Here is a 25,745-nt window from a genome sequence, read left to right as displayed (position 1 = left end):
CAGATCTGTACAAAGGATGTAAACACTTGATTACAAAGGAGATCTCAGCTGTGTTGTTGTGGATGGACTTCAACGTATTTGTTAAAAAAGAGAATAAAGCAAAGTGTTTTAGCTGTTTGGGAGTTTTTGTTTGATTCCATTCAGTTTTATTTCTATGGAGTCAAATAATAACAAAGGCTCTAGAACAGCCCTGAGTTTGTCCAGGTGACACTCCTCTGAAGAACAAAGACAAAGAGGAAGAAGGGGACTCGTTTTCAAGTCTTGTTTCTTTCAAAATAAAAGCTGAAATGTTTTGGAAGCATGATAATATTTCAGCCAGGATGCCGTCTCCAAGGAGACCTGCACCTCAGCGCTGAGCTCCACATCACGCCCTGTGAAAGCACAGATATAAATCTGCTGCACTGAGAAGAACTTTACCCAACACAAGTGTAGAAGTAGACATTTGACTTTACCTACAACCTGTTAACAACAAAGCTTTCATTGCCTCTGCTGTTGATGTCATGTAGGACTAATCATACTTCACATCAGCCATGCACACGTCAGAGGATCTCCAGGCTCTCAGTAATAAAGCCAAGCAGATGATGTGAACATAGCAATAGTAAAACATGCATCATAATCAGCTGTGTGTGTCGACTATGTGGCACCTCAGTCTTGTTGGCATGAAGAAAAGTTGTGTAACATGTAGCATAAGGGCTGCAAAGACATCATGTAGACAGCAGTCGTCTGTTAGTCGTAACGTATCTCCTGTTAAAGAGTTAAATGTGCGTTCTCCATCTCTGTCCTCTCACAGCTCGCCGTACACCAACTCCAGCTGTGGTAACCATGGCTGTGCCCATCAACACGCTGAAGCTGAGACGCCACCCGTCACTATGGCGACTCCAATAGGGTTACCTGTCAGCTGTGGACGCATGAAAGGAAAACAGCAGAAACACAGACATGTTTACTGGAACATTTCCTATTGACAGCTTCATGGAAAAGTGGGTTTAAACACTTTTCTATGTTTTATTTTGTTTATTTATGGATTTATTGTGAAAGGAATTTCAAAGGTTTAATTTGACCTTTCCCCTGTTTTTCATACAGACTGGAGACGAATGGATGGTGCTTTCTTTGTTTGTCTAAAGATAATGAATAAAACTCTACACACATCTTAAACCACCCTCCTTTCTATATGTTTTGTTATATAAATGGAAAGTATATAAGACACAAACTGAGCTTATATGATACTAAGGACCCTGGAGGTCAGTCCACCTTTATAATTCAGCACAGCCTGGAGTCTCTTAGTCGAGCTTGTTTGTGTTTTCTGTGAGGAAGTTTTCAGCAGCAGCTCTTTTCTTGGATGTTGGTTCCCTTTGTTTCCATCCTCTGTTAAGATGTTTCAGTAATGTTGAGGTCTGGGGAGGCCAATCCATGGCTGACGTCCTGTGATGCTGCATTAGCAGTTTGTTCATAGTGAAAAATGAAGCCACTGCCAATCAGACATTTGCACAGTGGATCAACTTCTGATGGTACTGTCCTGAATTCCACACCTATAATATGTTTGCATGTACTGATGAATATGTGCAGCTGATTTTCAGTCCAGTTCCTGTGTGACAGACGCCAGTCTTTCTGCCTGTGTCCTTCCTTAACAATAGAGCCATCCTTCCACTGAGACTGTTTCTGATGAGGCTTCACTGAGCAGTAGATGGATCCCTCAGCTCATCTAATCGTCCTATTTCTAACACATGACTGTCAGAAACTGTTAATCTGCTGCAGCTCTTTAACTCCTCCACTTCTTTTTTTGTAATCTCTTAGTTTCCTCATCTTTTAAGGTGGCACTGCACACCAGATCCAAAGTCAACATGCTGTTATATAATGGAGTTGAACCTGTAATGGAGTTTGATTTAAACCAATCAGCAATTAAGTGAATGATGATGAGCAAAGATGGTGGAGGTGGTGGATGAAGACCCGGACAGCTGTGGTTGGCTCCTCGTATAGAGCAGAGTGAGGTTGTGTTTGCACATTATTATAAAACCATGTTCACCATATATTTTAGCTGCAGACAATAACATGATTTCTTTGCTGTGGTGATTTTATTCCACTTTGGTAAAATGGGAAACCATCATTTCTTGCTGTAATTCACACATTATTCCAAGAGCCTCAACACAAGCCTTGTAGTCCGACCATATATAGACAAATCAATAGTTGTGTTTGTAACAGCTCATGAACATGAATCGTTCCACATTACTTTGAAATCATTGTAAACTAAACTGGAATAAATGAGTGTTTATATATAGTTTTGTCTCAGCTGTTCATACACAGTGTTTCAGTTCTTATCAGAGTCCCACCGTCTCACTGTGGTGAACCTTTAGCTCTGTTGTAAGCGTGTTGTTAGACCAGGTTTCCCTCATTTAAAAATAATCTCTCATTAGAAATGGACATGATGTCTAAGACATAGAAATGCTTATTATGGGTTCACTTGATGTCACTGAAAAGATGCACATGGGTAACGTGCAGGCCGTCCAGCTCCGAGGTTTATCTCCTCACCTCGAGTCTGCGACACTCGCTCCGTGTCCTCTCAGATAAGGGCGCGCACATTTCTGCACGATCTTCTAAATTACAAAGAGCGATTCACAAAACAGAAGCTCACAAAACACTCATCACAAACCAAAAATGGCTCCACTGAGCGTCAAACTGTCACCAGAATTTACTGATAATCTAAAGACTCACAGAACTCATTGTGTCTCATTGTGTCTTAGTTTGAGACATAAGTGCATGATCATAATACTGTGTAGTTAGATGAGACAGAGCTGATGCTTGCTCTTAATTATCCTCTTCATGTTTCCCGAGCCTCAGCAGTGGAAGCTACCATGGATAGAAAGACTATGACTCATCTTAAATCTCAAATCTTTGTCTCCAAAGAGCTGCTGATGTGTCCGATATGATCCACAAGCTTAAACTAGGATTATAAGTGTGTGCAGTGATGTGTGTGAAACCTCTGAGGACTCACACGTGTGTGCTTCAGCCCACACACACATATGAAGCACTGCGACCTCACACAGAAGTGTTTTACACATCCAACCTGAATCCTGATCATTTCTACAGTTTATTAAGTTCAGCTTCACCTGAACATCAGTGATGAAGCTGCTCTGACTCCATCACAGCTCACAGCTGTTGGAATGAGTCAAACAATGAAGAAGGTTCAGAAACAGCTGATGATTTTACAGAAACATGATGCAAACATGAAAATGGACACATGATTTTTTATTAACAGACACTGTTTATGTTTCACTGTGCATGACGTCATCAACACTGACACCAGGGGGCGCTCATCACCAGCCTGAGGAACTGTGATAAGGGAGGGAGACGCAGTGTTGTGTGTACTGCAGTCGGACAGAAGGAAAAACTTCCTCCTGAAAACATTTTCATCCTTCCCAAAAGTGTTTGAGTCAAATGTTACAAATATATAAATACAATAAAACACAGGGTCTTACATAAAATTAGTGATGCAGTTGTGCACTGAGCACCTTTCCAATGTTCCTTCCTCAGATGAGTCCAGCTGCTGAACACATTAACATCTGTATGTAAATGTAGCCGAGAACCAACCTGAGCACTGCTGGGAAAATACAAAGGCAACCATCAAAGTGCTGTATTATCTTATTTATTCTGAATGTTGACTTAGATCCACACCACGATTTATGAAACTATAGAACTAAAATAACAACAATCGTCTGCTTCTTTAAAATTTCTTTCATTACATCAAACCAGTGAAAACTGAGAAAAACAAAGAGCTGTTAGCATGTTTAGACCAACTTTGAGACAGAGACTGTAAAGTTCTGCACTTTAAATCCTGCCTGTGTTCCTGCAAATGATTCACACTGAAAGTATCTTAGTTTAGTATTGAGTGAGCCACAAAGCAGCCTGATAGCTTTAAAACAGTAAAAGTAAATGAAATTGACAGTTTCAGTGTAGCTGGATCTATTATTGGGGGGTCATGACCCCCGTAACCCCGCCTGGTCCTGAGGTCAAATCCACCATCTTTGTTTCAGAGCTTCATGTTCTCCCGTGTTTGTGTGCGTCCTCTCCGGTACTCCGGCTTCCTCCCACAGTCCAAACACATGCAGTTAGTGGGGTCAGGTTAGCTGTGAGTGGTTGTGTCTCTGTGTTATTCCACCTTAATCAATGACTTCCTGTTAGCATGAAGTGCTTCTGTAGGACTGATGTCATTTTCATGGTTGGATCATTTAAATGAAGCTGGACTCAGATGCAGTAAATAAGCTGATTGATCATTAATGAATAAAGCTGGTCAAACACATCACGTGGACACATGTGATTGTGTGTTGTAGTATTGATCCCAATGCTGGTATCAGTCCTGGATCAATAACACTGGATGGATGCGTTCAGCATGGAGCCCTGAGCTGTGTTACAGACAAACATGGAAACTGACAGGTCTGTGTCATTCACAGTCTGTAACACTTCTAAACAACAGAGGCTGACCCAAGTGCCTCAGAGCCAGGCACGCTCACATCACAGCTCTCTAAATAAGCCAGTTTCAAAATAAGAGCTGAAAGCTGTGTTTGCTTGTGTTAGCTTATTATTGTGGAGACTAACATTCAGTGATCATGTGTTCAGACTCATAATGATTACTCTCAGAAATCCTGATCTTTGTATTTACTGTGTGTTGGATCAATAACTGAGATTCATGGTATCACACAGCTGTGCTGCTGCTGATGTCAGCACATCTGGAACAATACGAGGTATCTGCTACCAGACTGAGCAGGACGTGAGACCTGTGGACTGTTTAAAGCTGTCCCTCCACAGCTCACTCAGACCTGATCCACACCTCAGTGATATTCTCTGACTTCCTCAGTAGAGACAGAAACCATTCAGATCTGGGACCATCAGCTGACTGATGATGTCACACAGACTGTGTTTTTCAGGAACAGTGATTCTGATGTGAGCCTGCTAGCTGACAGCAGACCTGATGAAAGCACATGTTCACATCTGTGAGGACAGACTGGACTCTTTGACTGCACCTTGGTTCTCCTCAGAGGTCTGTACAGGAGCATGTCCACCCCCACTGAAGATCTCAGTCACTGTGAAACATAGAAAGCTGCTTGTGTGGCCTCTGCCTCACATGTAGATACAGCTACAGGTTTCTCTGTCAGTCAGACTGAAACAGTGTCCTGATGCTGCATCATTCAGCTCTGTGCCCCAGTCAGCATCACTGGGAGCTACCAGTGTTTCTGCCCTTTTCCTGTAACACTACACTCAGCACAGGCTCAGCTGGTATCCAGTGTTGGACTTTGGCTTCAGCTGCTGTGATAGATCCTCTAACATAGATCAGCTCTGCTACATGTTGTTAGATAAGTGCAGCTGCTGTCATGTCCTGATGTTTCTCTGGCTCAGCAGCTTCTCCATCAGAGGTTCACATGGAGCTGATCCAGTATCTCCAGTAACTGTGTTCTGTGCCTCACTGGTTCATCCTTCTGTCTGTGTGACGTCAGTCAGATGTTGAAGTTAAACTCTGTAATCTTCACTGTGTCACAGAGTTCAGTGAGTCCCGTTATTCACAGTATCAATCAGATCATCAGAGAACAGCTGATCAGCAATCAGTGGTGCCAACAGCGCCTCCTGTGGTGAGAGGATGCAATAATGCAATGTAGCATTTTTCCACTCAACACTTGCAGTCATGGAAACTGTCTGTTGGATCTGTGTGACGTTGCTTTCTTGGTTAGAGTTCCTCACAAATGTCCAGATGATTCTTCTAATGAGGCGTCGACCATGTTTGCAGCTCTTTGGAAGAAAACGTCGCCCTTTGCCATCCTTACTTTTCTTTGACTTCTTCAAATGCAGCTGAACTCCAGCTGGTATTTTCTTGGACTTTGCAGCTGTTTCTGGTCATCAGTTCATTCCTGCAAACCTCTGAAGCTGAACAACAATGATGCTGCATTGCTGGCTGATCCCAAAAGGTTGATTCTGTTCATCTGGACGTTTTCAGAAACGTTTGCTCACTGATCAGGTGACTTCTTCAGTCTCAGCTGACTGCAGCTTTACAAGCTTACAAACAGCACATTTGCACAATGACTGAAAGCAGCAGCACCTGATATATATGATACTAATATAATACATATACATATATAATCCATACTAATGATGAAGGAACTGAGCTCACAGTCCATTGTTCATTCAGTGAACTACTCAGTTTATTTTGGGCCTCAGAAATGCTCACTCTGTTTGTACATCACTGTCAGCAATAGACTCATTCTGCTGTGTGGACAGGAACACATGTGACATCACTTCCTGTTTGTTTGTGACTGAAGAAGTTTACAAGGAATCATTTAGAAGAGTTTCAAACATCAACTGATTGAATCCATGAATCTGAAAACGTGTTTGTGAGTGAAAGAGACAGACATGTACAGACTGAACTATCTGTTCAACAGTCAGAGTGTTTCTGTAACAGGAGACACTCTTTACACTCCACTCAGCACAGGGACACTGAGGCACCAGGAGACAAGAACATAAACCCAGGATAAAGAGTTTGAGTGAATGTGGTGTTGAAGGTGTGGAGGTGGATCAGAGTGTCAGAGGAGACTCTGTAGAAGGACAGAGTGCCAGCAGGACAGTCCACATACACTGCTGCTCTGTTAGAGACAGAGGAGGAGGGGGAGGAGGAGGAGGAGATGGATGTTTGACTCTTATTGTGCCTGACAGACTGAGGACCACGATCAGAGCAGATCAGACTCCAGGACTGATCAGTGAGTCCAAACACACAGTCATAACTGTCTCCTTTCCTTCTTATGCTTCTGTAACTCACTGATATAAAAACGTTTCCTCTCCACTCGACCTCCCAGTAACAGCGACCAGTCAGACCATTTCTACACAGCAGCTGTTCCCAAACATCAAATCTGTCTGGATGATCAGGATATGACTGAACCTCCTCCACACAATGTGCCTCAATGTTATTGATATTATTATTATCATTATTATATAATAATAAAACCCTTATAATAAAACCACTAAAAACCTTTATTCTAGCGCTTCTAGACTTTAAAGTCAGCAAAGAGGCTCAGAAAAGAAGATCAGACACCAGCGAGGGAGGATAAGAAAGACAGACGCAACAACATTGTCATCCCCTATGTAGCCGGTGTATCAGAAAAACTCAGGAGAGTTTTCTCCAAGCATGACATCCCGGTGTATTTCAGACCCAGCAACACGCTCAGACAAAAACTGGTTCACCCGAAAGATAAAACGCCAAAACACAGACTTAACAATGTGGTGTATGCTGTACAGTGCAGCGAGGAATGCACAGACCTCTACATTGGAGAGACCAAACAGCCACTTCACAAGCGCATGGCACAACACAGAAGAGCCACCTCCACAGGACAAGACTCAGCAGTCCATCTGCATCTTAAGGATAAAGGACACTCTTTCGAGGATGCCAATGTTCACATTTTGGACAGAGAGGACAGATGGTTTGAAAGAGGAGTGAAAGAAGCAGCTATGTCCACTGTGAGCGACCATCTTTGAACAGAGGCGGGGTTTACGACATCAACTCTCTGCCATCTATAATCCAGTTTTGAGATCCCTTCCCAGACGGCTTAATGCCCACTCACATCCTGGGCCATCTGATCTCAGGAATCCGCATGATAAGGTGGGGCCAGGTTTCACAATGAACTCACCCGAAACTCTGGCTGATTGGGACCCACACCCAGTTTCACACCTTGGCTCAGGCGATTAGAGGATCATCAGGGGGTCCTTTTGTCCCTCTGGGGGGATACTCCCACTAGGTTTATATCTGGGACTCTCCACCATTTGACCTTAGAACTGAAGAAGCTTCTCGGATGAGAGGTGAAACGTCTTCAAGTAACTTAAAGAAGTCCAGACGCTTTTCTTTGCAAGCTCCTTTGACATTTGACCACAAGCAATCTTTTCTGGTTTGACGCCGTCTTTGTAGCCAGAAACCAGCTCTCTCCTCGGCTTCCTCCACTACACGCTTCCCCCACGCCAGTCTCCTCCGTCACTATAAAGGGGAGAGTCATGAGCTCCATCACCCTCACCTGTGCCGTCCAACGTCCCGCCACCAGCCTCCACTGCAGCAGGCCAGAGACCACACCCCTGCCACAATAAGTAAAAGTATATCCTTGCTGTACCCTTAATGCTAAATGTGCTAAATTAACCGCTGCCTTTGCCCCTTTGGGATTATTCTTATGTCACTGGGATGTTGACCTTTGACCTTCACATTAGAGAGATGGGCAGACATAATTAGTGTATGAATTTTAAAGTAACAGGTAATAAAGAGAGTGTAGCAAATGTAGTCAGGTTTATTACTCTGTATCACACATGAGTGCCCGAGGGAGGCGGGGCTGACTGGGGAGACACAGGAAACAGAGAGACAGGGCTGACTCGACATGAAACGATGAAACGCGGGACACGGGAACAGAAACTAAACACAGGCTGAAATGAACACTGAGGGAGGGAGAACTAAGATTACTGAGAGCCTGATAAATAAGAAGAACAAAAACCAAGAAAAACAAGAGTCAAAGAAAACCAAAAACACAAAGCATTGGGCCAGGACCCACTGCTGTGACATTTATATGTGATAAAAACATTAAAAACTGCTCAGATGTTGAAATCTTTCTACGTATACTTTAGGTTCAGCTCTCCAGCCTGGCATTTGGTTAAGCATGATTCAAACATTTGATTTTGTTTAACTGGTTTTAATTATAGTTACTTTTTGTGAACATTTGTTGCAGCATTTAAAAATACATCATTTATTTTCAAACTTTTATTTGATTTAGAGCATCATATTTGACCAACGTAAATGTTTTAATTTCATATAAAATAACTGAAACAGTGAACTAAATATCTGAAATCTTTCCTTCCTTAAAAGTTATAATCCTACTTAAGTTATAGTGCAAACGCTTAAGCAACAAATATACTTGATGCTAATTAATTAATATTTCCCTTTGATGTTGCAACTATGCGGTCACTTCTGTCTTTAAACAAAATAATATTTTCCAGTTACAGAAATCATAAAGTCCAAACTAAAGTGCTACTGTTGCTATATGCATTTTATATAAATCATGGATGATGGTCCTGACATGAAGGAAGAGAAAGTTACAGGTTGCATCCTTTGACTTTGTCTCCGTGCCTTTGGGCGATTTTCAGAAGGACAGATGTTTCTGTTCAATTCTTAAATCAATTTTTTCAAACACAAACACTATTTTAAAGCTTCTAGAGAGTAAAATATTAATGATAATTATAATAACAATAATAAAAACAAAAGCTCTCAGATCCATCAAACCAAGCAGCAGAAAGAACAATAACTGAAGAGAAAACTTTAACCTTGTAGACTTCATTATGTTCCAGCTGCTCTACAGACGCTGTGACCTCGAACTTAAGCAGGTCATAAAGTATGTGCAGCTCAATAACTTCATAATCAGACCCTGTGGTATTTAGGCAGCAGAACAACTAAGAATAACAACTACAAATAATGTTTTTAGGTTTCTGTTGTACTGCAAGGTTCTGTACAGGAGAACCAAACCAAGAGCAAATATTACGTCTCATTTAAACCTGAGCACGAAGAGCCATCAACATTTAGCAAATTGAATCATCTTTGTTTAGATGCAAGAAGAATCATATAGAAATGAAAAAGTAGAAATAGAAATCCAGAGCAAAGATATCCTCTAATTCAGCGTAGCACATGTGCAGCTGCTGCGATTCACGTAAGCATTCGGCTCGTCGCTGTTGCAGATTTTTCTCTCGCTGTTCTGGCTCACAGCGCTGCAAACACAAAAATAAATATCCCCAAAGGTGTGAAAGGGAGCTAATTAGTAAGAGTATTGTTACTCTCCGCAGGAGTAGTCCAGCAGTAGAAATCAGTCCAATAACAAGGTGTGTAACATCTAGCAGGGTGACAGAAAAACCCAGGGTAACTTCTAAGGACCTCAACGTCTCTCTCACATTGTGTTTTTTAAACATGCTTCCATTTGTCACTTCAGTCTTTACTCTGAAATACAGGAAGAGAAATCATGGCTGAAACAATTTCTCATGAAACCAGGGGTGTGGTCCAACAGTCAGTTTGGTGAGGAAGGTTCCTAACTGAGAGAAGTGACCCAGAAGTATCTGTGTAGCAGCCACAATGAATCCAGATCATGAGCTTTATTAACTGATCAAAGTCTCTTCTTTCATCTTCTGTATCATTCAGTTTGCATTGGTAATGCCCATTATTGTAATGCTTTTTTAAGACCAGCAAAACTTTATTTCACTTTGGGTTAGCTGGGATAAGTGATGGATGGAGGGAATTTTACTTCAGCCACAGAAATCCTAAACAGGAAGGAGGAGCAGAGTTACAGTGGATCACTATCCAGCAGGGAAACAAGGTTTATTTCAATTTCTTGGCCATGAGTGAGATTTACTGAGTGGGCAAATTAGGGAGACGACACCATCAGATCCCGAGCCCTCCATGTGTTAATCAAGAGACGGCTGCTGTGCTACATCCATAAATAATGAATAAATTAGGAGCTAAAGCTGAAAGGACAGTTTATTTGTACCATCTTCACGTGAACACATTCAAGAACATCACAGATGAAGAAACATTAAAAACTTCCACACTACATAAAGCAAGAAAAATAGTTTTTCTTTCAGGTGGTTTCAGAAAAACAGAAACATCAAACATCTCCAAGACTCTCTTTGAAAGAACTAAAAACCTTTGTTCTCATGGTCCAATCATGAGTGAACTCCCCGATGAAGCCTTGTGTGCTAAAACATGTCAGAGTTTTAAAGGTTAAACATGAGTTTCCAAAACGTTTTGCTGGAGAACAATGAACTATTTGACTGAGTTTCAATCATTTACAGACGAGCAAAACCAGGACAGAGAAAAAAGGACAAAACTGACCCAGTAAAACAACAGAAAAGAAGATCCCATGTAGATCTGTATTATGTAGAAGTTCAGCCCAGCAACCAGTTCAGTTCAACACAAGTTTAAATGATTCTATCTGAACTCTGTGGAGCCTGATCTCAAACTTTTTGAGTCTGACACAGAAACCAGAGGATTTTTCTGTGTCTTCAGATTCACTGTGATCCAGTGATGGGAGTGATTTCAGCCCTGAGTGATCGCGCTGATGTTTGCACAGAGCAGACAATGAGGTGAATGTTTGGGCACATTGGTAACAGTGAAACAGTTTATTAGTAACGTGGGATCGTTTGTGTGCAGAGTATGAACTGAGATTCCTGAAGCTCTTGTCACACTGGTCACAGCTGTAGTTTCCTTCCATGTGTGCACGTTCATGAATGTTACGATTACCTGACTGTGAGAAGCTTCTCTCACAGTGTCTGCACTTGTGTGGTTTCTCTCCTGTGTGGACTCGTTTGTGTGATTTAAGCTGACTTTCAGTGGTGAAGGATGACCCACACTGATCACAGAGGTGCTTTTTAACCCCACTGTGAATCAGTTCATGTTGTTTTAAATCTCTTGGTGTGGTGAAGCTTCTCCCACATTCTTTGCAGTATTTCAGTTTGTCTCCAGTGTGTCTACGTTGATGTGTTTTAAGGGCAGCTTGCCAACTGAAAGTTTTTCCACAGAGGTCACAATGAAAGTCTTTCCCACCACCACAGTGATGACAGGGTTGAGAACTGGATCCATCTTTGTCGCTCTGCTTCTAAACAAAGACACAAAGACAGTGTAAGTCAGTCCTTCAACATTTGTATCCTGAACGTCGCCTGAAATAAAGAGCATCTCTGCAGACGTCCAACTACATTTGACTGTTTCAGTTAACACACTCAGTTTACTGGGCTGCAATAACTACAATACTACCACCATAATACTACAGTAATACTAAAATCATAACTGAAAGGAAAATCTGAATAATCACTCAGAGCTGCTTTTCCATGCAGTAGAATTTCTAACATGCTAACACAGTTTAATGAGCAGAGTTGTTCCAAACAGTCAGGCTAAAATGACAAGATAACAATATAAATACATACCTCACAGTAGCTGCACTTGTAGACTCTCTTTCTGGTGTGGATCTGTTGGTGTTGTCTCAGGTGATGTGGAGATTTAAAAGTCTTCTCACACAGGTCACATTGATAAGGCCTCTCCTCAGTGTGGGTAAACATGTGCTGTTGTAAGTGTGCGTCTGTTGTAAAGTATTTGCCACACTGTTCACAGCAGTACACATCATGTCTGGTGTGAATGCGTAGGTGTGTATTTCGGTACCCTCTCTGGCTGAAAGTTTTTCCACAGATGTCACAGCTGTATGCCTTAATTCCAGAGTGGGTAACTAGATGCCTCTGTAAGTGGCTACTGTGAGTAAAAGCTCTGCCACACTGATCACAGCTGTATACTTTAACTCCACTGTGGATGAGTTGGTGTTTTTTTAGGGAACCCTTCAAGGAAAAAGACTTTCCACACAAGTCACAGCTGAACGGTCTCTCTCCAGTGTGGATGACCTGATGCTGTTTTAGTGAAGCCCTCACAGTAAAACCCTTCCCACACTCGTCACAGGTGTGTTTTTTCTCTCCCTTTCTTCTGTGAGGTTTGTCGGCCTCCTGAGAGCGCTGACTTCTGGCTCCATGTTGGTCCTGCAGTGACAGAGATACAAACAGAGGCAGTGAGTGAAATGCAGTCGTGGAACAAACTCAACCTTCAAACTCCATTAACACTAGTTTTAAACCTGAAGGTGGAGCGTGGCACCAAACACCTTAAAGGTCTCTTATCCCCACCTGCTGGTAGTTCTAACACATTACATCCAACCTGCTGTTAAAGATAATTCATGACTGTTCAAGCACTAAAATCATGCCCATCCCTCCTGATTGTACACACACACACACACACACACACACACACACACACACACACACACACACATTATTTTATAATTGTGTGGATGCCTTAACAGGCCCTGTTTCTCTTTCTTCTTTATTATTATTCCGGGTGTTTCCGTACACTTTTTGCCGTGGATCTACTTCCACAATTTTTGTGCTATTTTCACCGTTCAAACTCTAAACTGTTCTGCTCTTTCTGCTAATGCCGGCTATGACTTTTGGTGTTTATTACTATTATACTTTTTAAAATATTACACTTTTTTCCTTTAATTTGTCCCATTGAAATGAATGGGAAACTTCCACAATTCTGCTAAAACTTTCTTGTCTTTGAAACTTAACTACTGCCTCATACTTTCACCTAGAAACTTCATTCAAACTTTAAAATGTTCTCAAATGATTTGGCTATTCCTGTATGATTCAGCTTTTTCAGATCTTCTACCGTTTTAATCTTATCCCTCTTTGAGTTTTCAGTTGCAAAATTGTGATTTTTCAGAAAATACATGCGTTGCTATGGTTGCTATGCAATTAACTCAGAGGGGACAGTGAAACTGTTTGAATTTTCTCTTCATGTCCAAACAACTTCTTGCTACTCGCTCAATTTCCACTCAAGCCCCACAAATTATACATCAAAACGTAGGTATTTTTGCTGGCTTTCAGAAAATGTCACTATCATTGTTGTGGGACTCATAGATATTTTGCAAATCTCCTCAGAGTAACACAAAGTCAGAAAACTCTCCATATAAACTCAATGGAGAGTTTGTTCAAAATCACCGCTGGATTTCTCTAATGAGAGGCATTTTCAAATTGTCATATCTCCTTAACGAAGCGAAGTTAAGACATGAGGCTTGTCCCCGTATATGTTCAGACACTCCTGACGCTCACAATTCAAGAATTTCTTTCTCACCTATTACCGTTCTGAAATGAGTTGGACTTGTTTGAGGGTAGGAAATTTGTCCCTCGCTCAGATTTCATCAGATTTCAATCTCTGGAAATGAACCACTTTTTTCTCTCGTCATATCTTTTTGATGGATTTCCACAGAGCCCTGAAAATTTCCATGACTGTTCACCAAAGAATGCTGTTTCTTACGGTGAAAGAATGATTTTGATGCTCCATTAGAGTTACCAAAGGTTGTTTGAGCGCAAGTCAAGGCAGTTTTTGCTTCGCCTCTACTCAGTTACAGTGTATTACAAGTCATATATCTTTAAGAATTTATGTTTTATCTCTGAATTATGAAGACCTGAAGATTCCCCCATCTCTTCTGAATAAAACGATGCCTGAATGACCGTTCTAGCCTCTACGGTTAGGAAATTATGGCCATTTGTTCGAGGGGAATCCTGAATGTCAGAAATACACTGAAGAAAACTCACACCTCTCTCTGTGTCTGTGTGTGTAAGGGCTGACTACAGCAGGTGCAGCTAATTTAACTGACCTACATATACCAAGCCCAGACTCTCCACAGCTCCTGTTCCCTTTACTGTCTGTGTATGTGTGTCTGTGTATCAATATTTCTCCTATGTTTAGGTATTACTCCTCAATCATAGTATTTCTGCTAAAGCAAAGTACTTCTACTACATCTAAGTACTTTTGCCAAATCATAGTATTTCTGCTAAATCATAGTATTTCTGCCAATTCATAGTATTTTTGCAAAATCATGGTATTTGTGCAAAATCATGGTTTTGGGGCCAAATATTTCTGTTATTTTATAATATATGTGCTGAATATATTATATGTGCCAAATCATAGTATTTATCTCAAATTATAGTATTTATGCCAAATTACAGTATTTCTGCTAAAACGCAGAAATAGTACCTTTTAGCAGGAATTTCTACCAAAAGATAGTACTTCTGCTAAATCAGAGTATTTCTGCTAAACCAGAGTATTCCTGCCAAATCATAGTATTTATACCCAATCATAGTATTTCTGCTAAATCATAGCATTTGTGCCAAATCATGGTATTTGTGCAAAAACATAGTATGTCTGCAAAACCATAGTATATCTCTTATGTTATAGTATTACTACTAAGGCATAGTATTTCTGCCAAATCATAGTATGTGTGCCAAATCGCAGTATTTGTGGTAAAACATAGTATTTCTGCCATATTGTGGTATTTGTGCAAGAACATTGAACTGTTATGTTATAGTATTACTACTAAGTCATAGTATTTCTGCATTGTTATAGTATTTGTACTAAAACGTAGTATCTCTGCCAAGTCATAGAATTACTGCAATTTCATAGTTTTTTTTAGGAAATCTGTTATGTTATAGTATTTCTACTAAGTCATAGTATTTCTGCCAAATCACAGTATTTGTGCCAAAGCATCGTATTTGTATGGAGTCATAGTATTTCTTCTAAATCATAGTATTTCAATCAAATCTCAGTAGTTGTTGTTAAAACGCAGTATTATTGCCAAATCATAGTATTTGTACCCAATCATAGTATTTCTGCTAAATCATAGCATTTGTGCCAAATCATGGTATTTGTGCAAAATCATAGTATGTCTGCAAAACCATAGTATATCTTTTATGTCATAGTATTACTACTAAGGCATAGTATTTCTGCCAAATCATAGTATTTGTACTAAATCATAGTACTTGTGCCAAATCATAGTATTTGTTGAACATCATAGTATTGGAACCAAAACATAGTATTTGTCCCAAAGCATCGTATTTGTATGGAGTAATAGTATTTCTTCTAAATCATAGTATTTCAATCAAATCTCAGTAGTTGTGTTAAAATGCAGTATTATTGCCAAATCATAGTATTTGTACCCAATCATAGTATTTTTGCCAAATCGTGGTATTTGTGCCCAATTAATAATTCTGTTATGTTATAGTATTACTACTAAGTCGTAGAATATCTGTTATGTTATAGTGTATCTGCGGAATATAGTATGTGTGCCAAATCGTAGTATTTACACCAAATCACAGTATTTTTGCTAAAACATAGTATTTCTGCCATATTGTGGTATTTGTGCAAGAACATTGAACTGTTATGTTATAGTATTACTACTAAGTCATAGTATTTCTGCGTTGTTATAGTATTTGTGCTAAAACGTAGTATCTCTGCCAAGTCATAGAATTAATGCAATTTCATAGTTTTTTTTTAGGAAATCTGTTATGTTATAGTATTACTACTCAGTCATAGTATTTCTGCCAAATCATAGTATTCGTGTGAATTTGTATACTGTAATATCACTGTATTATGTAGTGGCTAAGTAGGGGCTGTTTACTAAGTGCATCAGTGTAAATAGGTCATCTCTTGTGTTGGAGTGCCCTCTTGTGGCGCCTTTTGGGTAGTGCCTTACTAAACGGGAACCCTGTAAAAAGTGGCATCAGACTGATTTGTAGTGGAGGAATTTGTTACCAGTTTTCTTAATCTTTAATCTGTATGCATGTTGTAATGCATACCCTGTTCTTAATCATAGAAACCACACCATATCACCTCTCCACATCCTCCTACTGTATGCCATACCTCCCTGTACCATCCATCTGACCGCAATAAACTCCACCTGTGGTAATCTAATCCCTGGATGTCAGCCTCTCCTTCTGACCGAGGATAGTTATAGTATTTGAGCCAAATCATAGTATTTGTGCTAAAACATAGTATTTCTTCCAAATCATAGTATTTGTGCCAAAGTATAGTATTTCTTCCAAATCATAGTATAACTGCACAATAAAGGTTCTTGAGCCACATCAGTGTTTGTGCCAAATCTTAGTATTTCTTCTAAATCCTAGTAATTCTGCTCAATGATAGAATTTCTGCTATGCTTTAGTACTTTTTTCCTAGATTGTAGTACTTCTGCTAAGTCAAAGTATTTCATGTAAATCATAGTATTTCTACCAAGTCCCAATGTTTCTGCTAAATCATAAATAATGTTTTAGTACAAATTGTATGATTTGGTGGAACTTTCTGTGTTCCAGCACAAATGCTATGATTTGGCAGGAAAAAAATATTATTTAGTATAAATACTAAGTTTTAGCAGAAATGCTATGTTTAAACTTTAAAAAATTCTGCTATTTCTGCTGATGTGTGTTATGACTTTTGACCATTGAAATGAATGGTACATATTATCAATGTGGTCACTGATTTTGCATGATGGGCTGAGCTGTGCTTTACCTCAGTGAGATAAGCATCTGTTCTCAGACTGGGAGGCCTGGGTTCAAATCCAGCTTATGGCAACATTTCTTTCACTTAACAGTTAAACTTTTTTTAAACTCTTTTCAACACAAATTTCATTTTATTCACCCCTTTTCAGCAAAATTTTCAGTTTTTTTAACCCCTTTTCAGCACAAATCCAAACTTTATCAGCTCTTTTTCAGCAAAAACCTCTTTTCAGCAGAATTCTGCTCATTCAACTCTTTTCAGCAAAATTATCAGTTTTTTCTGCTGTTTTCAGAAAAAAACTCTTTTCAGCAGAATTCTGCTCATTCACCTCTTTTCAGCAGAAATTCTGCTGATGGAACTCTTTTCAGCAGAATTTTCACCCCTTTTTTTTTTTGCCCAAATTCTGCTAGCACAATTGTCAATCTCTCCACCTTTTCTTTGTGAGAAAGTGTTTGGCTCAGTGAGCTAAATAGCTGCCCTTTGATCAGGAGGGCCAGGTTCGAATCCTGCTCAGGGCATCTTTTTTTTTTTTTTTTTTTTGTTTCAACTTTTTCAGCTTTTTTCAGCAGATATCTTCAGCCGTTAAGGCATCCACACTGCATTTTCGCAGGAAATGCAAATTTTTCTAGTTTAGATTATTTTGTTGTTTCCTATTACATATTTCTATAATTTGTATAGATTTATACAGAATTATTCAGTGATAATAAATCCTATGTTTGTTTATTCTAAAGGAACCCCGTTAGCTTCCACAACAGATGTTGCTCGTCTTCCGTCAAATACTCACATAAAATATTACACAATAAAGTGCATTCAAGATATCCACATAATTTCACTCTTACATCCACAGTGAGGTTTCACAATTGTTCAAATATAAGCAATCAATAATAATAATAATAATAATATCAATAACATTGAGGCACATTACACAAATTTCAAAAACAAATCATGTCTTACAATATTTACAACAACTAAAAGCTCTGTAAATCGGCTTTTAAGTGTTCATTGAAGTTTTGAATAATTCTCTAATTTTTTAAGGCAACTTATTCCACTTAAAAGTTGCTCTAAATGTAACAGTTTTACAAACGTTACTTTTAACTCGAGCATTTACTAAATTGCAGCTTGCTGAAAACTGTGTAATATGATGATGTATTTCATCTGGATACTGCAGCTGAGCAGAATAAATGTGGTGTGTTTAACAGAATTGCTTTCTTTAGAACTACAAGTAAGCCATAGAATATTTTAGCCTGTACAGGAAGCCAAGAAAGGTTATTATGCATTTTATCAATATTAGTATAGTATGAACATCTTCACACTAATCTGGACGCCTTATTCTGGACTAACTGAAGTCTGTTAAGATCTGTCTTATTAGCTGCTGACCAAATGATTGAACAATACTCCAGATGAGACATTACTAGTGCATTAATGACATCTTTCATAATGAAGAAGTGATACACAAAGAGCATTTCATAGCCATAGCTATGCCTTGTCGGCAGAGTTATGTGACATTAGTGATGTTTGTACTTTCAGCGTTAACTTGGTTTTAAAGCCTTTAAAATATACGCCGTTCAATAGTCGACCTTAATCTGGCAGAGAATGTGATGATTTTGTGGATAATTAAAGTCAGTCATATATCCACAAACACAACAAGCTGAAAGTCAGTGATGCTGCTCGGTTTGCAGTCCTGAACATCACGGCACAAGCAGGATCCACTGCACTGTTAATGTGAGCTGTGTTATATTGCTGCCTCTGTTCGGTGGTGTCGAGCCAAACGCACTTTAACGTGTGTTTGAACGAGCTGACGGTTCACTCGTTAAGCTGAAAGAAAGATGCTTTAATCACAGCAGTCACACATGTGTCCACTGCACCATCTGGAACTCTTCTTGTTTACACTCGTAATAACACAAACACTAAATCCTGCTTCTCTGGTGCTGTTGTGTAGCAGTGTGTACACCTGAGACTGTCACCTGTCTGTCTGTCCTGCACTCTCTCTCTGTTTCTTTCTCTCTGATTGTGGAATAAAAGTATGAACATGTGTTTATAAGTTACACTTGTGCTTGAATCCTGCAGCTTATCACACATTTGATTTCCATGTGTGACGACTGCAAGTGTCCAGAGTGAGGACAGACTGAGGGACCCACTGCTGCACATCATTTGTGAGGCTTTGCAGCCCTGATGATCCACCAGGAATAACTCAGCAGTGTGTGAGGAAGAGGAGGAGGAAGAGCCAGCAGCAGCTGACAGATTGAGAGAATAGACAGACTGTTCCCTGTTTGTGAAGGACTGCTAGGAAAGTTTAACATAACTGTCTGTGCTGAATCAGTCTTATTAGGTAATGTTCAAATAATGTGATCATCCCAGTGTTTCCAGTGTGGGAGAAAGTACTCAGGGCCTTCAAGTTACACACTATGAAAGGCAGCAACAAGTTTAATGTTCAGAAACCTAAAGTCTGTATCAGCAGCAGAATGGAGCTAAAAATAAATGTTGGTTTCAGTTCTATGAAGCTTTGAGTATTTTGGATCAGTAGCTGCTGTGTTTGTTGCATCACATTGCTGTAACTGTTTATATGCTTTATATATTCTGAGCTAAGTTGATCTATAGTGTTACATCATATTCTATAAGGATGTTATGTGTTTGTAGACTTTCTGCCCAGTTTGACCCATTTAGCAGAAGTCAGCCTGTTTAAGGCTCTGATATCTATTCTGTGTGACTTAAAGCAGTTATGACATGGTCTGATTTTCTCACCCAATAAAGGAATATTTCATATATCAGTCGACTCTTCATTCTATCAGACACAGTTATCACAGCTCCTACATTTGCTTTTTACACATATATGTAAGCACTGAGCCAAATTTTGTACCAACATATTAAAAGAACAATATTTGTCTCTTATATATGATACATCTGTATACACACTGTCACAGATACTTGTCTGTGAGTGAAGTGATTAATATAATAACTATAATATTGGCCATATCATATTTACATTACCACAGTGAGATGACTTTAGTCTCATGAACAACATCAGCTAATTGTTATTTACAGCTAATCTTAAACGACTGTTCAGCACAGAAATGAAGCCCAACAATCATGTTTCACAGTCCTGTGGTCTCAGCCTCAGATACTCATCAAATCACACAGAGCTCATGTAGAAACAAATGAACTAAATATGTTCTCCTTCATTTCTGTCAAACAAAGCTGTATGAAACGTTTCCAGCTGTTAGTATCATGGTTGCTAGGCAACCTGGGCAGCGCGACGGAGGCTAGACGTCCCATTTCACGAGCCTACGAGCCTCGCACTTCGGCCTTAGCGGTCTTTGAGTACGCGGCCCTTGAGGACTTTAAAGCTGCAGAACCTGAATCGGGATACAGCCATGATGATCTCCAGCCTCGTGCTCGCCAACATTCTCACCTGAGTTAAGAAGACGATCACTGAAATGGTCTCAGCAGGTCCTTTGATGACAGCAATGAAATGCAGTGGTAAGGCTTTTTGGGGATTAAGTTCGTTTTCATGGCAAAGAAGGACGATGCAGTTCATCTGATCACTCCTCATAACATTCTGGAGTGCAGGCAAAATGCTATTATAAAAACTTAAGCAGCAACTTCTCCAGGTTCCAATATTTATGCAATTCTCAAACCTTTTGGCCACGACTGTATAACCTCTTCTGAAGTTTAGTGGATATTATACATGGTTATGCTCAGGATGTGTCGGCCAGTTTCCACTGGAAACGCCTTTTGGTTAAACTGTCAGCGAGCAATTTGCATTTGCACTGTTACATTTTTATATAACTTTAATGCACATAAACAACAGCTGCTTGTTTCAGTGAAAATACATTGATGGGTTTTTAATAAAGTTGTGCAGCTGTAAAGTATTTTGTCTGGTGTCAATTATATCGTCAGCTACATCGTTATGGCAAATATTCAAATGTATATGGTGATAAATATCTTTGGTCATATGGTCCTGCTCTGTCTGTCACCTTCTGTGTTGAGCTCATTGTTTCCTCTGTAGTGGCTGAGCTGAGTCCAAGTAGCTGAAAATGTTCCTCTGCTGCTCCGTCAGACTCTCCTCCTCCTGCTGATCAGCTGGGACACAAAACAGATCTTTGTTAGGCTCCACACTGCACTGAAGAGTCAAAGTGTCTCATATGTTCATCTGACAAGTAAAAGAACACATTTTTGTTTCCTGAGGTGGGCAACTTGTTGGAAACAAACACAAAAGGTTTGAGCGCTGATACCTGCCATTGCTGCCATTGAAAGATGCAACGCCAGCAATGTGGATTGGTTTGAGTCTTGACAATCCACATTGCTGGCATCTTTCAATATGTTTGAATGCACCAGTGTAAGTGCAGCCACTCAGACTCAATGTGTTCATAGAAACAGGTGCACATGTGTCACGAGTTCATCCAGCAGTAGCTATGGTACTTGGCCACAGGGGGCAGCAGTGGACTGACCTGCATTTGAGACTGCTCCAGCTGCTGTGTGACAGTCAGTAGATCTGCTACAAATTGCAGATCATATGCAAGTTTTGGAAATGACATTATAAATATTCCTAACTTAGCCACGGCAGCATTGTTGATGTATTACCTATATTGGCTGAAAATGTTCATTTGCAGAGAAAAGACACAGGCAGACTGTGCTTACAGGACAACAACAACAACAATCTTTATTTATACAGCACATTTAAAAACCAACGGCATGCCAAAGAGCTTAACATAAAACAAATTAACACAAGTATAATCAGAGTCATAAAAATAAAAGTGTAGAATTATGTTCACAGGAAAAAGCCACCAATAGAAAAAATATAACTATAGCACATAGCTATAGCACAATATAACTGTGCCATCAACACACAATGGGGATAAGACATACACAGCGCAAATAAAAAGCAAGATAGGAAAATTAGTAAAATAAATCACTGCAGACAAGGCCAGCATTTAACCGGTAGAAAACGCAAGATTAAACAAATACGTTTTAAGCCGTGATTTAAAAGATTGAATAGAGTCAGACGCCCGAATGCCAATGGGAAGGTTGTTCCGCAACTCTGGTGCGGCCAGGGCAAACGCTCGATCACCTCTAGACTTCAGCCGAGATCTAGGCTGCACCAACAGTAACTGTGAGGATGATCTTAAAGCCCTAGCAGGAACATATAAGCTTAAGAGTACCTTAAGATAGCTCGGTGCTGTGTTATTAGTGATTTTAAAAGTAAACAGCAGAATTTTAAATTGGATACGGTATTTCACAGGAAACCAGTGCAAATCAGCTAGGACGGGAGTAATGTGGGCAAACTTCTTAGTTTTGGTTAGAATGCGTGCAGCAGCATTTTGGACTGTCTGTAAACTATGGAGGAGGCAGAGTGGAGTCCAAAATAGAGTGAATTGCAGTAATCCAGCCTCGAAGTTACAAAGACATGGATGAGTTTTTCCAGGTCTTTATGCGGGATATACTGCCTGGCCTTAGAAATAAGGCGGAGTTGGTATAAACTGGATCTAACAACAGCAGACACTTGTCTATCAAGTTTAAATGAGCTGTCAAGTAACACGCCCAAATTCCTAACAGTGTCGGAAAAGGAGTTAGTGAGAAAACCAAAAGCATCACGAAGTTTGGCACGAAGGACGTCACTGCCAAAGACCACAATTTCAGTTTTCTTATCATAAAGGATAAGAGTATTTGCCAGGAGCCATTGTCTGACCTCACACATGCACTCTCGAAAACTATTCAAGGACAAAGCTAGGTCATCATTTAACTCAAAGTAGATCTGAATGTCATCAGCATAATAATGAAAAGCGATGTGATATTTCTCAAAGATAGCGCTTAATGGAAGCATGTACAATGAGAACAGAGTAGGGCCTAACACAGATCCCTGAGGGAGACCACAACAGACAGGTACAGCGAAGGAAGAGGAAGTGGCCAAGTGAACCGAGGAGAGCCGATTGGACAAGTATGATTTAAACCAATCCAAGGCAACACCCTTGATGCCTACAGTGTGCTCAAGTCTCGCCAATAGGATTTTATGATCAACCATATCGAAAGCCGACGATAAATCCAATAGCACTAGGACCGAGGAGCGTCCATTGTCAGCCATTAGTAGAAGGTCATTGAGAACTCGGAGCAGCGCTGACTCAGTGCTATGATGTGGTTTGAAGGCCGATTGGAATTTATCATTAATGCTATTCTCATCCAGGTAGGCCTGGAGTTGAAGCAACACTATCTTCTCAAGAATTTTGGCCAAGAACGGAAGCTTGGAAATCGGCCTATAGTTCGCATAATCATTATAATCGAGGTTCCTTTTTTTAAGAAGAGGCTGAATTATAGCATGTTTAAAGGCTGATGGTACGCAACCAGAGAGCGAAGAAGAGTTCAAAAGGGACAATATACTAGGTCCAATTGCACTAAAACAGTCCTTAACTATACGAGATGGAAGAACATTATATACGAGATTAGTATTGTTCAGTTGTTCAACCAGACGCTTAAGAGTAGGGAGTGAAACGGGTTCAAACTGATAGAAGGAAGAGGAACAGTCAGGGGTAAACGCAGGGCCTGTCATAGCAGATTTAAGAGATGAGACTTTATCTAAAAAAATAATTTAAAAATTGTTCGCAAAGAACCGTGGAGCACGGCAGCGGCATAGTGGGGCAGGGGTTGACCACAGAGTTAAAAATTTTAAATAAAATTCGAGGATTGTTACCATTGGTAGAGATAATTTTTGAAAGAAAAGCTGCTTTAGCCATTTTGGCAGCAGTTTGAAACTTCAAGCGACTAGTACGTAGGATGTCGTAAGATGCCTGGAGTTTATCTTTCCTCCACCTTCTCTCATCCCGCCGACACGCACGTCGTAGAGCGCGAACAGAGTCACTTAACCAACATTGTGAGTAAGTTCTGGGGCGCTTAATTTTAATAGGTGCCACAGTGTCGAGGATGGAGGAACATGTAGTTAACAGGGTATTGGCAAAATTCTCAACCATATGAGGGGTAAGACAATCTGACGTAATAGATGCAGAATACACAAAAGAAGCAGAGAATTTCACCACAGCATCAGCATTAACAGTACGCACATCACATAATAACATTACATGTTATTATGTGATGTTACTGAAATCATCATGAATAACAGGAGTGGTGATTCCTGTAACTTTGTGTATATAATGTGGCATTTCTTACTGATGTAGGCCAAAAATAAATACATAAACTGAGCACCTGATGGCTTTCAACTTTTGTTGTCCATCTTCCATTGGTTTGAATTTTGCGCTCCAGTACAAACACAAATCCCCCAACCCGAGGATCAGCACAATTAACCTAACAGACCTACACCTTAGTTCACAGATTCACTTTGTCTAAGGTTGATTTCTGGGATTTCACACAACCCAGGATTCAGATCGTGAATCCATGATGGGCTTGGATTTACATCATTATAAATGAAATGTGCTCTACTTGGAAGCAGCCGGCCCCGCCCCTTTTGACGGGTTGTGTGAGACTTTAAATCATCAAACTGTAAATTATAAATTTAAATTGTTATTGATCCTTTACCCCGAGTCCTAAAGTGTAGATTTATTTTCTTACTCTTCTTATATTTATTGTTTGTTTACTTGCACCGCTGTAACTGCAGCCTCGTCGTCTCGTTTCTCTATATCCTGGACTGTCTGTAGCGGAGATGACAATAAAGTTTACTTTGACTTCAGCAGCGCGCAGGCGCACCGAGGGCTCTCGCGCTCACTTTATAGAATTTAGAAAAAACATGGGTGCAGATTATAAGTCTGTATCATAATATCTGTTTGTTGTTTTTATTTTGTTTTGCGAGTTGGTTATTAGATGCTGCTCCAGCCAGCCAGAGACTCCCCGCCGCCCCGCCCTCTCCTCCCTGTGCCGCCAGCAGCAGGCGCACCTCGCAAACGGAGGGCGCCCTTACTCCCAGCAAATGGCTGATAGAAAACCGATCGGTGCCTACGAATTTCCCAATATGCGCTGGCATGACGTCGGGGAAGCATGGGTACGACCGATTCTTTTATTTATTTTTTTCCAATGCCCGTGATGCCCCCCCCACCACGATGCATTCTATTGGTTTGCACACTTACACACACACCCAGCTGTGGTTTCCTGTTTTGCTGGACTCTGGAGAGCCCCGCCTTTAACGCTCTTCTCTCACAGAGAGCAACAGAAAACTTGGAAAAACTCCAGATTGACTGAACTCAGTTCAAAGTTACCTTGACACCTTTAGATGTGAGACGTAGTGATGGTCCGCTTGAAGCTGACGCTCCGGTGCGTGTGTCAGAAAGATCAACGCGCTGCTTCAGAAGCACCGTGTCGAGGCTTGATTCGTTTGGCCAGAGCCACGTGATCAGTGACGTCTGAAGCTTCGTTTAGAACGTACCTTTTTTTAAATCGAACTTTATTGAAACACAATGAGTATACAACATACAAACAGATGAAGTTTACAAAAGAACAGAACATGAACATACAGAACCAGGAGTAAAAAAATTATGATATGAGTAGGCGAAAAAAATCAACATATTGTAACGTGCAGTGGAGATGAAGCCAGCCGCGGAGGTGTGCAGGTGGATAGCGAATGAGCAACAGCTTCTGACTTTCCAAAAAGTACTCATTTATTTACAATATCAAAAATAAAAGTGCTACCTCTACCACACATTACTAAAGAGCACACTAGTCCGCGTACACACGGGAGCATCCATTACAGGAGGAGTGCGAAGAAGAACAAAAAGGGGGTGACACCAGTCGTGAGACAGGAGGCGCCGCCATGTGGTGATACACTGCATTACAATAGCAACTATTACATAGTCCCCCCCTGGTGAGAAAAAGGCTGTCCTCAGCCGTACACAGCTGAAAA

At 40.3% G+C, this 25,745-nt stretch overlaps 2 protein-coding genes across 3 annotated transcripts in view; both read right to left on the bottom strand.

The window, feature by feature from the left end:
• LOC112432912 (protein NLRC3-like) overlaps positions 1–25,745 on the bottom strand; it is a 414,611-nt gene that overhangs the window by 17,052 nt on the left and 371,814 nt on the right. The window lies entirely within an intron of this gene.
• LOC143416012 (uncharacterized) lies at positions 10,505–25,217 on the bottom strand. 2 transcript variants are annotated; one of them, XM_076881370.1, is made up of 4 exons: positions 25,105–25,217; positions 20,884–20,989; positions 11,965–12,561; positions 10,505–11,639 (listed from the first exon to the last, which is right to left on the bottom strand). In XM_076881370.1, the coding sequence occupies exons 2-4, from the start codon at positions 20,899–20,901 to the stop codon at positions 10,947–10,949; spliced, it is 1,308 nt and encodes a 435-aa protein (XP_076737485.1). In that variant the 5' UTR covers positions 20,902–20,989; positions 25,105–25,217; the 3' UTR covers positions 10,505–10,946. The 2 variants fall into 2 exon arrangements, with proteins under 2 accessions (XP_076737485.1, XP_076737486.1); XM_076881371.1 differs by lacking the exon at positions 25,105–25,217 and having other exon boundaries at positions 20,884–21,041.

The sequence above is a fragment of the Maylandia zebra genome, unplaced genomic scaffold (assembly GCF_041146795.1).
Source record: "Maylandia zebra isolate NMK-2024a unplaced genomic scaffold, Mzebra_GT3a scaffold11, whole genome shotgun sequence".
Taxonomy (NCBI): Eukaryota; Metazoa; Chordata; class Actinopteri; order Cichliformes; family Cichlidae; genus Maylandia; species Maylandia zebra.
Note: the sequence above shows the minus strand (reverse complement) of the source record. Positions and strands in the feature narration are given on the sequence as shown.

Bases quoted from the DNA above. Each gene is read 5' to 3' on its own strand.
- LOC143416012 (XM_076881370.1), bottom strand. The intron at 11,640-11,964 runs GTATGTATTTAT...GTCTTTGTTTAG, and splicing joins ACAAGTGCAGCTACTGTGAG to AAGCAGAGCGACAAAGATGG.